This window comes from Erythrolamprus reginae, chromosome 4 (genome assembly GCF_031021105.1).
Source record: "Erythrolamprus reginae isolate rEryReg1 chromosome 4, rEryReg1.hap1, whole genome shotgun sequence".
In the NCBI taxonomy this organism is placed as follows: Eukaryota; Metazoa; Chordata; class Lepidosauria; order Squamata; family Dipsadidae; genus Erythrolamprus; species Erythrolamprus reginae.
In genome coordinates, this window is record NC_091953.1 from 71,165,088 (window position 1) to 71,180,202 (window position 15,115).

At 38.7% G+C, this 15,115-nt stretch overlaps 1 protein-coding gene across 1 annotated transcript in view; it reads left to right on the top strand.

The window, feature by feature from the left end:
• The window catches only part of CFAP47 (cilia and flagella associated protein 47), a 1,022,460-nt gene that overhangs the window by 438,512 nt on the left and 568,833 nt on the right, over positions 1-15,115 (top strand). The window contains exons 38-39 of the mRNA XM_070750589.1: positions 3,038-3,185; positions 13,084-13,172. Of these exons, the coding sequence (XP_070606690.1) occupies positions 3,038-3,185; positions 13,084-13,172 (237 nt within the window). The remainder of the gene's footprint in view (positions 1-3,037; positions 3,186-13,083; positions 13,173-15,115) is intronic.

The window sequence follows — 15,115 nt, forward strand, 5'->3', positions numbered from 1 at the left end:
CTTCCTTCCTTGTTCCCTCCATTTCTTCTTCTTTCCCTCCCTCCCTCCCACTTCTCTTCCCTCTCCCCTTTTTTCCTTCTGTCTCATTTGTTTTGTTTCCCTCTCCCTCGTTCTTTCCCTCCATCATTTTCTCATTTTTCTCTTTCTCTCTCTCACATTCCCTCCCCCTCTCACTTGTTTTCTCTCCCTCTCTCTCATGCTTTCCTTCTCTCTCTCTCCTTTTCTTCTCTCTTCCTTCCTCTCTTCTTTTTTTTTCTGCCCTGCAACGCGCCGCGAGCCAGTCGGCTGCAAGCAGAAGCTCCAAGACAGTGGCACCAACGTCGGGTCGCAGTACATTGCTGGCGCTGCGCTGGGCATGGGCACGGACTGGCACTGGCCCACTGGCTGGGCCGGGACAGAGGTGCCAGCCCCATGCCCAGCGCAGCGCCAGCAATGTGCGGCGTCCTGCAACACATCAAGCTGCCGCCGGCGCCAGTGCCTTGCAGCCAACCGCCCCACCGCCACCCCACGCAACTGCTCAGTGCCCTCCCGCTCGACCCACGTTTGGCTGCGCCACCTTCGCGGCTTGCCCTGCTGCCCCGCGCCCGCCAGAGCTGCCCGGTGCAGACTAAGTGCGGGGCAGAGTAGGCGGCGGCGGTGGCTTCAGGCCCGCCCCCAAACTGAGCTTCCTTTGGCTTTCTTCGAGGCAAAACTGCAAAGCTCACCTGCCGCCTCGAAGGAAGCCAAAGGAAGCTCAGCTCAACGAGGACCGGGTGTTGGTCTCTTGAAGCTGCAGCCGCCGCCGCCCACCAAGGAGATCCCTTCGCCCGAACAGAGGCGGCGGCGGCGGCGAGCTCAAGGAACCAAGAGCCGGTCTTTCTCCGCGCTGAATTGTTGCAGCTTCTGAGGCCGCATCCGCCTCCAGGCGAAGGGATCTCCTCGGTGGGCAGCCTCGGTCCGAAAAGGACCGGCTGTTGGCCCCTTGGCGGAGGCAGAGGCGGCCTCAGAGGCTGCAACAATTCAGCGCGGAGAAAGACCGGCTCTTGGTTCCTTGAGCTCGCCGCCGCCGCCTCCGTTCGGTTTTTTTTGCGTTTTTTTTGCACCGGTGAGGGAGAGAGAGAGCGGGAGAGTGCTGCTTTTTTGCTTCTTCGCTGCCCGCGGGAAGAGCCGGTCTTGTTTACTGCCCCCTCCAGACGCTCTTGCAGGGCTTCCAGGCTCCCCGCGGGCAGCGAAGAAGCAAAAAAGCAGCACTCTCCCGCTCTCTCTCTCCCTCACCGGTGCAAAAAAAACGCAAAAAAACCGAACGGAGGCGGCGGCGGCGAGCTCAAGGAACCAAGAGCCGGTCTTTCTCCGCGCTGAATTGTTGCAGCCTCTGAGGCCGCCTCTGCCTCCGCCAAGGGGCCAACAGCCGGTCCTTTTCGGACCGAGGCTGCCCACCGAGGAGATCCCTTCGCCTGGAGGCGGATGCGGCCTCAGAAGCTGCAACAATTCAGCGCGGAGAAAGACCGGCTCTTGGTTCCTTGAGCTCGCCGCCGCCGCCTCCGTTCGTTTTTTTTGCGTTTTTTTTGCACCGGTGAGGGAGAGAGAGAGCGGGAGAGTGCTGCTTTTTTGCTTCTTCGCTGCCCGCGGGAAGAGCCGGTCTTGTTTACTGCCCCCTCCAGACGCTCTTGCAGGGCTTCCAGGCTCCCCGCGGGCAGCGAAGAAGCAAAAAAGCAGCACTCTCCCGCTCTCTCTCTCCCTCTCTTTCTTGCGTTATTTCTCTCTCACACTCCCTTTCTATGTCTCCCTCTTTCTCTCTCTCTCTCTCCCTCTCCGCAGCAGACCCCCCACACGCCAAAAGTGCCCAAGCGCGCGCAAACCTCACCGGTACAAAAAAAAAAAAAGCAAAAAAGCGGCACTGGAGGGACAAAGACGGTCTGCAGCTGAGCGTCTGGAGGAGGAGGAGGCGGAAAGCCAGGGGGCGGGGAGGAAAGCAATTGGCCAATTTCTTTCTCAGAGGAACTGTTGCTGCTCTGCCATAGGGTGCTTTCCTCCCCGCCCTCCTGGCTTTCCTCTTCCTTGCCGCCGCCAGACGCTCGGCAGCAGAGTGGAGAGGACATTCGGAACTTAGTATATTATAGATGGTAAAATCTCGTACGCTGCCACGGGCCGGGTAAATGACCTCAGCGGGCCGCATCCGGCCCGCGGGCCGTAGTTTGGGGACCGCTGCTCCAAAGTTAATAATAATCTATGTCTCAAAGTTATCCATTCTTTTAGTCACATAAAGTGCAGGTGCCTGATAATATAACTCCCAATCTGGCAACCCAAAGCTTTCTTTATTATTACAATTTTGTAACAGTTTCAGCTTTATTCTTGCTTTTTTACCTTGCTTTTTTACATAAATTTTAATAGTAATCTGTTTAATTCCTCCAAGTATTTCTTTTTAAAAAATTAAATAAACATATAACACAAACACATAACAAACAAACCAATCAATAGGGGAACAATTTCCCCATATTTACAATAAGCTTGCATCAGTAAATATTCACAATTATATTATCCCTTATATATGTATTTAAAGTTTATAATTTACTTATTCTACATTTCTTTATTACATATTTCTTCTATAATAGTTTATCATTAACATTCATAATAGTCATTCAAATATTAACAATCTCAGTTCTTATTCCTTTCAGTTCACTTCTTTACCAATTCTTTCTCTCTTCCAGCCATTCATATAATTTAGTCCATACTAAGTAATAATCGGACTCTTCTTTTCTTTTATTTTCTTTGTTAATTTATCCACCTCAACACATTCCAATATTTTTCTAATTATGTCCTCATTTTTTGGTATTCTCCCATTTTTCTAAAATTGCACATAAATTATTCTTACTGCCATTATGATGTGTATAATCAGATACTGTACTTCCTTTTTTATTTTTTATCAATTATGCCCAATAGTCAAGACTTTACCTTTCAGTTTGTTTTAGTAAAAGATATTCAGTATCAGGTGTATAAAACTATTCTATTTTGTCTGCAATAATTGCATTAGAAAATATCTTATTATTCACCAATGCAGGAGCCAAGTAAAAGTTAATGTGGAATTTACTAGCTGTTTCCTGTATCCTGCTGAAGCTGTACTTTTGCTTGTTTCGAAAGCTTTAACCCCAGGAGGCTTTACCATGGCTATTTCTTTGAAGACAAAAATTAATTCCATCAAACCTAGTGTAAGTATCATATATTTTAAGAGGAAATCTAGAAATATGTAGTTTATTATAAATTAGTCTAACTTTATTTTTTTTAAAAATAAATTTATTAAATATATACAATAAAAACCAAATACAGAAAGACAAAAGAGATATACATATTGTACATTTTAACATTTACACTCTACTTATGTAGTAATTGGGGAGTGGGAGAAGGGGGTTGTGAAGGGAGGGAAGTAGATATAGAAGGAAGGGGGATAGGGAAAAGAAGGAGGGGGGGATAGAGAAGCGAAAACCAGCGTTAGAGCTGGGTCTTTCATGATTTGCGGCCTGTAGTTTGAGCTCGTAGTTGGTGTGTTTTACCCTAAGGCTTTATCGATATGTTTTGTATGTAGTTTTTAGTGCCAATATGTATAATTGATTTAGGGGTTTATTTTCTTTGTAAAGTTGGAGTTCGTGTCGATCGATGTTTACAGTTTGTTGTTTCAATTTGATGTTATGATTTGTGATGTAAATTGCTATTTTTTCAAGTTGTTTTTGTTGGATATTTTTCTTGATGAATAATTTTTAGATAATTCCTTTTTTTTAACCAGAGGTACCATTTATCCCAAGCTTTGTAGAAATCTGTCTTATCCTTGTTTTGCAGTTACATTGTTAGTTTGGACATTTCTGCGCATTCCATTATTTTAATCAAGAGTGATAGGGTAGTTGGGTTTTTTTCTTGCTTCCAAAATTGTGCATATAAAATCCGTGCGGCTGTAATAAAATGGATTATAATATATCTGTTTTCTTTACTAAAATTTTGTCTTGTGATTCCTAGTAGAAATAGTTCGGGTTTCGCATGGATAGTCTGAGAAGTAATTTGTTCTAGTATAGTTTTAATTTTTTCCCAATATTTTTGGGTGGTTTCACATGTCCACCAGATGTGGTAATATGTACCTGGTTTTTCCCTGCATTTCCAACATAATGGTGATAGATTTGGATACATTTTTGCAAGTCTAGCAGGTGGCAAGTGCCATCTGTAGAACAGTTTGTAATGGTTTTCCTTATATGAGGTTGCCATCGTTAGTTTATAATTAGCAGTCCAAATTTTTTCCCATTCGTTTAAATAAATTGTGTACCCAAAGTTTTGTGACCACGCTATCATAGTTCCTTTAACTATTTCTTCAACAGTATCGTGTTGAAGGAGGATATTGTATATATTTGATATTTGCTTTTTTTGTGGACCAAAAATTATTTTATCGAGGGGGTTATTTTTTTGGAAGTCTGATTTGTTCTTATCTTCATTATATTTTGATTTTATTTGTAGGTAGTGTAACCAATCTACTTTAATACCTTTTTCCATGAGTTTTTGCTTAGGGATTAGTTCATTATTTTCGTTTAGTAGTTGGTCGTATGTTATAATTTTATCAGGGGTTAATGCATTCGGGTATATAATGGCTTCTGTTGGTGAAATCCATTTTGGGATGCAGAGGTAGTGGTTTTTTTTAATGAAGTGCCAGGTGTTAATTAAGGTTTTTCGGATGTAGTGTGATCTGAAATATGTTGGTATTTTATCTATGTCTGTCATCAGAAACTTGTGCCACCCGGATTGAAGGTCATAGCCTTCAAGTGTTAATATTCTAGAATTTTTAAGTATTATCCATTCTTTCAGTAGGTTTACAATTGAGTCATGGTAGTATAGTTCCATGTTTGGTAACCCAAATCCACCCCTTGACCTATGGTCTTGTAGGTCCTTAAGTTTTATCCTGGCCTTTTTTTTTCTCCATATGAATTTACGAATTTATTGGTGTAAGTTTTTGAAAAAGGTCCTGTTTAGTTTAATGGGTGCAGTTTGGAAAAGGTATAGAAATCTAGGAAGTATATTGCTTTTAATTACAGCAATTTTCCCCATTATAGAGAGTGGGAGTTTCGACCATCTGCAAAAATCTTTGTCCATTTCATTGATTAGTTTATCATAATTGTCTTTCTTGATAGTGCTGCAATTTGCGGTAATCCATAATCCTAAGTATTTAACTTTTTTGGCGGTTTTTATTTTAGTGGATTCTTCTAATTTCGATATCTGCTGTTTTGTCATATTTTTTGTTATCATTTTTGTTTTTTCTCTATTAATTTTTAATCCAGCAATCTCTCCAAATTTATTTATTTCATTAATTAGGATAGGTGCAGATTTTAAGGGGTCTTGTACAATGAACACCATGTCATCAGCAAAAGCTTGAAGTTTATAGTGTTCATTTTTAATTTTTAATCCTTGGATTTCCTTGTTGTGTCTTATTTTATTTAGTAGAACTTCTAGTGCAAAGATAAAGATCAGGGGGGCTAAGGGACAGCCCTGCCTCACTCCTTTTTTTATATTTATTGTTTCTGTCATATCATTGTTTATCAGTATTTTGGCTGTTTGTATTGAGTATATAGTTTTAATGAGTTCTGTAAATTTATTACCAAATTGCATTGACGCTATTTGTGTTGTAAAGAATTGCCAGTATAAACTATCAAAAGCTTTCTGTAGATCTACGAATAGGAATGCTACTGGTTTATCTATGTTTTTATCGTAGTATTCTAAAGAGTCCAAAATAATCCTTGTGTTTGTTGTTATGTTTCTTGCCGGAAGGAAGCCATTTTGGTCTGTCTGTATTCTAACAGTTAATATTCGTTTAAATCTTTCGGCTATGATGGATGCAAAGATTTTATAATCTGAGTTAAGCAGGGATATTGGGCGATAATTTTGAATGTAAGCTCTATTTTGTGTATCTTTAGGTATTAAAGTTATGTAGGCCTCGTTCCAGGAGGAAGGAAGTTTTGAACCCTCAAGAATTTCATTAACAAGGGGTAACATTATAGGCTCCAGAATTTCTTGAAATTGTTTGTAAAATTCGGCAGGTATACCGTCTGTGCCCGGGGTTTTATTATTTTTTTGTTTTGTAATTGCATTAGTTAGTTCCATTGATGTTATTTTATCATTTAGCATATCCTGATCTTCCTTATTTATTTTTTCTGTATTTTCTAAGTTCTTGAATAAGTTATTTATTAGTTGTTCATTTACGTCATCTTTTTTATATAATTCCTCAAAGAAAGATTTAATTATTTGTTTTTTATCACTGAGTGTTGTTTTTAAAGCATCTGTATGATCATATAATGCCTCTATAATTTTATCTGCTTTTTGGTGAGCGAGTTTTGAGGCTAACCATCGCCCAGGTTTGTTTGCAAATTCAAAGTACTTTTGTTTGGCAATCCTTAATTTATGTGAGAGTTGTTCTTGGGTTTGCAGGTTTATGTAATGTTTTGTAATATTCAATTCTCCTAAAATTTCGGCATTGTCTGGTTTCATTTGTAGGGTTTTTTCGAGGTTCTGAAGTTTTATTTTTAGTGTGGATAGGCTGTTTTGTTTCTGTTTTTTCTTTTTATTTTGGTATGCAATATAGGTTCCTCGCACATAGGCTTTCATTGTGTCCCATAGGTTTTGTGTGGAAGTGTTACCATCATTGTTAATTTGGAGAAACTCACCCAATTGTTGTTTTAACATTTTTTGAAAGTTTTCTTCTTTAAATATTGTTTGGTTCATAATCCATCGTCTTGAATGGTTATTAGTTGAATCTCTCCATTTCAACAATATGGGGTTATGATCTGCCCAGGAGTTTGGAAGTATTTGTATGTCTGTTACTTCATTGATAAATTCTAAATCAGCCCAGGCCATATCAATGCGGGACCATGACTTGTGAGGAAAAGAGAAAAAAGTGTATTGTCTATTGTTTGGATTAAAGTGACGCCATATGTCTTTTAGCGCTAATTCAGTTGTAAGTTGTTCAAAAGTTGTCGGTAGTTGTTTTCTCTTTTTCATTTGCTTAGTGCTTTTATGATCCTTTTTCCTGTCTAATATTGCATTGAAGTCGCCTGTTATTATTATATTTGTTAAGTTTAATTCCGTGATTTTTTGATGTAGCTTTGCATAAAAAGTGGATTGATTTATTGTGGGAGCATAGATTGCGATTATATGTATTTTTTTTTGTTCCTGATGTAATTTGTAGTATTAATATCTGTCCATTGTCGTCTGTGTAAATTAGTTTAGGGTTAAGTTTAGGTTTAATGTATAGTACTACTCCTCTTTTCTTGACTTCAGCAAGGGATGTGAAGATTTCTCCAAGCTTGGGATGGTTTAAGATTAATTGGTCTTGTTTTTTTACATGCGTTTCTTGGAGACTGATTATATCTGCTTTTTGTTGTTCAATTTTGTAGAATGTTTTTTTCCTTTTACTAGGAGAGTTGAGGCCGTTGATATTGATAGAGAATAGTCTTATTTCATTATTTGGTAAGGGTTTTTTGTGATATAAGTTAGTTTGCTGGTTCTCTTCTTTTCTCCTTTCTCGCCTCCGCTTGAGATCTTGTTGTTGGGCCGTCTCTGCCATATTCTTCCATTAATTTAAGTCCAGTTTCCTTATCTGCGAGAGTGTCTTCAGAGCTGATTTCATCCAGGCTAGATTTATCTTTTGATTCTTGCTCCCTAATACATTCCTCATCTACCTTTTTGATGACTTGATCGTAAAAGTCCCTTGCATCTTCTATCGAAGTTATTTTGTATTTTTTGTCAATTAAGGAGATAAGCATGCCCTCAGGTGTCAGCCATCTAAATGGTATCTTGTTTCTGTTGAGTTTATTAGCTAGGGTTTGATAGGGTTTCCGCTTTTCACGCACTCGTCTAGGAACTTGATGAAGGACTATGATCTCTTTTCCTTTATATGATGAAGGATTTTCCTTTGACATATTGTAGATTTCATCTCTTATAGTACGCTTAGTGAATCTAATATGTACTTCCCTGGGTAGGCGATTTCTTTTTGCGTAACTTGTAGATAATCTGTAAATTTCATCCATTTGTTGATACATTTGTTGATGGAGGATTTTCCTTTGACATATTGTAGATTTCATCTCTTATAGTACGCTTAGTGAATCTAATATGTACTTCCCTGGGTAGGCGATTTCTTTTTGCGTAACTTGTAGATAATCTGTAAATTTCATCCATTTGTTGATACATTTCCTGTGGGGTTTTATTTGTGATGGGTGCAAGAATTTCTGACATAATCTGAGGCAGGTTCTCTTCACTTGATTTGCTAATATTCTGGAACCTCAAGAAGAATGCTGATTTTTCAAGCTCAAGATTTAAAATGGCCTCTTCCAGATTTTTATTGATATATTCTGTTCTACTTTCTGCGTATTGTAACCTGGTTTCCATTCTATCATTTTGTTCCTCAATTTTTTGAATTTTTTCATCATTCTGTGTGAGGGTTCCATGCATCATCGCTATCTTCTCATCAAGCTGTCCAACACGATCGTCAATTTTCTTGATCTCTTCCTTGATATCTTCCTTCATTGCACCCATATTTTCCATCATTAATTCATACTTCCGATCCATTGATTTCTGCATATTAATCATTATCTCTTGTAGGGAAGCTAGGGTGATGGGTGCAGCTTGGTCTGATTGTACAGCTGATGTTTTGTCAGTAGAAGAGTTTTCTAAGTTACGCTGGGTGGTCGGGGTTGAAGATTGAGGTGCTGCCTTCTTCCAAGCTTTAGTACTTGTATTTGTATTAGTAGATGACATTTTGAATATTTATGGGAAAGTCAGACAGGGTATAGTAAGAGATACAGAAATATGAGTTTAGCTTATACTCAAGATGTTCGATACTATTGATTTATATTAATCTTAATAGAATAACTTATAGTAAACTTATAGTAGGATAAGTTATAATAATATTATAATAGGCTCTATAATCCAATTTTTAAGACTCAAAAATGTCAATATACAGTTCTATATCAATATCTAATAAGTATTATTAATGTTCTAGATATGGGTATTCAAGAAGGTTAGAGTAAGTTAGAAGAATTGAGTAAGTAATAGGTAATGAAAAATAACTTTCAATTAATATATAATAATTAATAGTTATAATAGTTAAATACAGTTGTTTGACAAATTGTAGTGTTTATATTGATAGATAGGTAAATAAGTATATAATAAGTAGATAGGTTAACACATCAGCATATATGTATATAGGTCAATAAATAAATTATTAGTTCAGATATAAATCCGTAAGTAAATCTAGCTCAGTAATCCAATTAATTCATAGATTCAATAGATCTCTAGTAGTGATGATAATATAACAGTATAAAGTATTATCAATGACAGTATAAAGATGTAATGGCAATATATCAATGTAGAATGTTTTCAAGAATCAAACAAGGGGTTATTCTCAATATTGCAACAAATCACATATAGAGTATTCAAAAAAGAAGGATAACTGTAACTGGAAAAAGGAGAGTAACAGTAGACAGGAATATTCAGGAGTGGGAAGTAGACAGGAATATTCAGGAGTGGAGGAAATTAATAAGGAGCAGATAATATTGAGGGATGTTTTTCTTTCCTTTTCTTTTTCTCTCTTCTTGGGCTGATGCAATAGCGCTGAGTCACAGTTCACAGTTCAGTCTCTGAGAGTCTCTATGATTAAGGAAGTCTCTGACAATCTCTGACAGTCTATCAGTAAGAGAACAGCGTTGTAGAGTTAATAGGGAATCAAAGTTCAAAGTTTGTAGATTTTTTGTTTGTTTTCTGACAACTGGAACAACAATGCAAAGTCAATATGCAATCAAAAGTGAGGTGAAGTAGTGGGGTTAGACAGAGGGGAGATGAAAGAGAGGGTAAAAAAAAGGAAAAAGATTAAGTATATAAAAACCTCCGATTTTTGTGGCTTGTCACCGACTCAGTTCATTCTAATCCACTTTAATCTGTCCAAAACTTCCTCTTACCATCAAGACATCCAAAACTTTCTCACCCCCAAATGTTGTGTATCACACGTCGTTTCCAATCTTTCACTGCAAAATCACAAACAGAGTCCAGCAGAAAAAGTTCAGTTGGTATAAGGTTTTAAATCACATCTGCTCGATCTGCCTAGTCTTGTTTGTTCTCTGCCGCCATCAGCCAATTAAGGATCGCAGTCGCCGCTTTTCTCAAAGGGTTTGGCACTCTTCCTTAACAATACAAAGGACACAACAGGGGGTCTTTCATCTGCTATTATCCACAAACAACGATCGTTCAAAAGGAATCTCTTCACTTATTTCACTCCAAAGCTTTCACCACCGCCTTCTCACAGCTTCCTTAATGGAGTCGGAGCGTCACAGCTTCAGGCCGATCTGCAGATCGGTTCTTCGTGCGCTGGCAAAAAGGGTTTCCCTGCTTCCCGGTGGGTCCGCCGACCTCCCTCAGGTACACAAGGAGTTCCTCTATTAAATCACCATCTCTCCATGTCAGTGATCGCCGTTAAGCACCAAAAAAAACACACAAAAGGCCAGGACAACCCCCGGAGAAAGGAAGGCTGCCTGGTGACAGCTTGACGCCAAAAACCGGAAGTCTAAATTAGTCTAACCTTAACATTCAATAAAATTAAGAGTACTTACAGTTCAAATCTAGAAAGAAGAAACTCACTTATGCATGTAAAAAATAACATTTAATTTAAGTATTTTTAAATCTGGAAAGAGGAAGAGAATACTTGGCAAAGAAGACTATTTGATCAATAATATATTCTTTCAAATTATTAATTACTTCTCCACTTCTTGCTGATTAACGTGGTTCATTCCTGTAACCAGCAAAGAAGATACAACAGCCTTGTACTATTTTCCTGTTTCTCTCTTTTTTTTTTCTGAATTCATAGTTTTCTTCAATTTATGTTTGACCCATTTAAGAATTTTATTAGAAATATATTTCAAATGACCATTGTGCAGTAAAATTTAAAAATCAGGAAAAGGACATTGGTCTTACCTGATACACCTCTTCTGATCAAAAGGAGCCAGCAGTCAGGATAGTTTGTCCATGGAGCAGATCTACTCCTCAATGTGGAGTGTCTTTTGTGTATGGTGCACATCAGAGGGCCTCTTAAGGATTCTGCTCCCCAAGGTGCTCAGATTTTTGCAGTGAGGTTTGTCCTTGGGGCATTCCCCTAATACTCTTCACCATCAGGTGGCAGCTCTCGCCTCTATTTTACCCTGTGATCAAGCTGGATTTCCTACGGTCTGTCATTTTTGAAGGGAGCCACCAACCTGAAATCATAGGTGATCCACAGGTACCCTACCTGGGACCTGCCCAGGGTCCTCAAGTCCCTAGTGGGTCCACCCTACAAGCCATTACGTCAAGCCTTGCTGTGTTATTTGTCATTCAAGGTCGCCTTCTTATTGGCCATTACATTGGCAAGATATATCTCTGAACTGTATTCACTCTCAGTCAGGGACAACCTTTGCATTTTTCATCAGGACAGGGTAATACTTCGTCTAGACCTGTCCTTCAGCCCAAAGGTTAATTTGTCCTTTCTCCATGTGCAAGAACTTGTCCTTCCTTCATTCTGTGCCCATCCTTCCCACCCCTCTAAACGGCTCTGGCACACACTAGATGTTAGGAGGGCTCTTCGTATCTATGTGGACAGAACCCATTCTATCTGGAAGACGGAGGTGCTCCTGGTCACCTTTCTACTACAGTCCCTGAATCTTCGTGTATCATTTATCACCATAAGCTGTTGGATCCGGGGAACTGTTGCCAAAGCATATGAGATCATTTCATTACCATGTACCGCTGGGATCACTGCACACTTGATGCACACAGCCGCCATCTCCACTGCCTGGGCTACTCAGTCCTTCCTGTGCTGTGCTGCTACCTGGGCTTCACCATTACAGTTCATCAGATATTATAAGATTAACAAATATGCTTCAGCAGAAGCCTCCTTTGGAGTGATTCAGGAAGCATCTTGATTCTACTTATCTTGGACTGTTCCCACCCACTGAGACTTAGGATTTTGGTATGTTCCCACCTGTCTGCTGGCTCTTCCCATGATGGAGAAGAGACATTGGTCTTACCTGATACACCTCATAGGATATGCTGCAAATTTGTCCAAATACTGTTTGTTTTTTCTTTGTTCTATATTTCTTTTGTTTTTGTTTTTCTTTTAAAAGTAGTGGTATTGATTTATGTATTGTATATACATATGTATATAAATAAAAAAAATAAATTTTTAAAAAAGGAGGAGTCAGCAATCAGTCCCACTCTTGGTTTAGTTGGTTTTCCTGGTCTCTACACAATAGACACAATATCTTTAATTCTGAGGGACTGCTTCTTAAATGCTACCGATATTTTCTTTAATATACAGAAGGGGAGTCTACTGACATCTTCTATAAGACACTGGTTAGGAGTCTACTTTTAGGACATTAGTTTTGTTTGCCACGTCAAGTCTATTCTTTGGATTTGCCAAAACTGAGAAGTAGTAGAGGCGGATCCTGGCAAAACAGACAGACTCAGACCTTGAAGGTGACAGGACGAGGACAACCCATTCTGACTGCTGGCTCCTCCCATGATAGAGAATGAAATTTAGCCTCCCAATCTAGAATTTTTGTTATGGTTTTTTTTAACAACTCAAGGCAGCAAACAAATACTTCTTCCTCTTCCTCTTTCACCAAAACAACAACTCTGTGAGGTAGGTTGGGTTGAGAAACAGTCTGGTCTAAGGTCACTTAGTTGGCATTCTATTTATTCTTAGACAACCTGATATTCTCTGGAAGTTTGGGAGTTCCATACCTTTTTAACATACCAACACAGCAGTGAAGGAACTCTATATAATACCTGGCAGACATCTGGTTGCCTTCTCCAGTATTTTAAGTACCACACCATGAAATTTCATAGACATTTATGTCTCCATCTAAGTCAGAAGAACCTTTTCTACACTTCCTTGCTAGTTGGCCAATTGATGCTTGGCCAATTTGTACTGGTCATACCTAAAACGTGAAAGAGGAGCGGGTTTTTTGGCTTAAAAATAGCAATTTAATGACTGTGTTTGTAGTTCAGGGGCTATAGATGTAAACCTCCAAGCTAATACATGTTTCTGTTTATCCATAGGGCATTTTGAAATGCAAATCTTCATGCTACGAATTGAAAAAATATAGTCTACAGGTTACTAGTCCATTCAAAACTGAGGGGCCATTCAGGTATGCATTTATAATCAAAAATTAATTTGTTCAAAAAGTAAAATTACTTAATCATCTCTCTGTGTATATCTTCTCTCTCTGTATATGTGTATATGTATGTGTGTGAAATAATCTCAAGGCAGCAATCAAACGATAAGAATTTGAAAACACATGTCGCCAGACTTGGGATTATTAGACCCCAGCCTCTGCCCAATGAATGTATTGAGCGTGCTAGTGACTCTTAGATTTAAATATTTAGTTTTAAGATAATTTTAAAATTAATTATTCTATTAATTGGGCTAGAAATGTTTTATTTATTGTATCTTTTTACCAAAATGTTGTAAGCCACCCCGAGTCCACAGAGAGAGGCGGCATATAAGTCCAATAAATTAAATAAACAAACAAACAAACAAACAAATAAATAAATCTCCATCCATATTTTCATCATATTTGTATTAGGCTGGCAGCGTGTTCAGGTTACTTGATCAATGTTGCTTTATAGTTCAAATAGATATTTTTTATTCATTTTGCACATTGAAATTAACATGAAACAAACATAAAATGGTGCACAGTTTCTAATTCCCAATTTCCCCTGCCATTTTAACCATATTTCTAAAACTGCTTTTGGAGGATCGGTTAAATTATTGATTTATTTTTTACTCCATTTTTTAAATAATAACTCCTTATTATTTATATTATTGATTTCCTTTTCCAATTTCACTCACTTTCTCCCCCCCCCCCCATAACTGTAGTTCCATTAATCTTTCTATTTGGAATGCTTCCCTATATAACTCTAAGCTCGGGCTCCCCCACCCCAACCCCCTCTTTCTCATTAGCAAACAGCCATCTTTTCCTTATTCTAGGTCTTTTATTTCCTTCAATCCAAAAATTTAGTTTACTATCCCATTCCCTCAATTTTGCCCCTGGAAAGGTACCTGGTAAGACCTGAAATAAATACATCATTTTTGGAATAATCATCATTTTAAGGGCTCTAATCTTTGCCATTCTTCTCAACCTTTTTTTCTTCCAGTTTTTTATCTGCTTTTGAATTCTTTTCCATATTGAGTTATAATTAACCGTCGCAATTTTATTAGGATTTTTTAATAACCAAACTCCTAAATATTTCATTTTTTTACATCCTAATTTCAATCCTGAAACTTTTCGTATCTCAATTTGCTCTTTAGGACCTGTATTTAAGCAAATTATCTCTGATTTCTCTATATTAACTGAAAGACCCGATTGATCTTTAAATTCCTGAAGTAAAACCATTATTCTTTTCATCATTTCAATTGGGGTTTCAGTCAATACTACAGCATCATCTGCAAAAAGATTTAATTTTAATTCAAATTTTCCTATTTGGTGACAGAAATAGATATAAATTACAGTCCACGTGGACCATAATAAATCATTTCTGAGAGTCGATGGATTAAAAGAGAGAATCAGCTTTCAAATGAAGTTACAGTGGTACCTCGGTTCTCGACCACAATTCGTTCCAGAAGTATGGTCGAGAACCGATTTGGTCAAGTACCGAATTAATTTATCCCATAGGAAATAATGGAAATGGGTTTAATTGGTTTCCAGCCCCTATTTCCTTTATTTCCTATGGGATAAAGATATGAGGTCTAAGCACTCCAAGCTGTAGTAAGGGTGGGGGCAGTTTCGGGGGGGGGGCTCCTTTCCTCAGTGGTTCATCTTCTTCCCTTTAAGCAGTTACACGAGCTTTCTCTTTGCCGGCAGTAGCGACGGCGGCCGCGGCTTGCCTTAGAGCAGCAGCAGCGCCGGGAACATGAGATGAGAAAGGGAAGCCGTTGATGTTCCCGGCACTGCTGCTGCTCTAAGGAAAGCCTCTGCCGCCGTCAGGAAGGAGAAAGTTGGTGTAGCTGCTTAAAGGGAAGGCGAACCACTGAGGAAAGGAGCACCCCCCCCGAAACTGACGGTATTGAGCCGCCCCCACCCTTCCTACA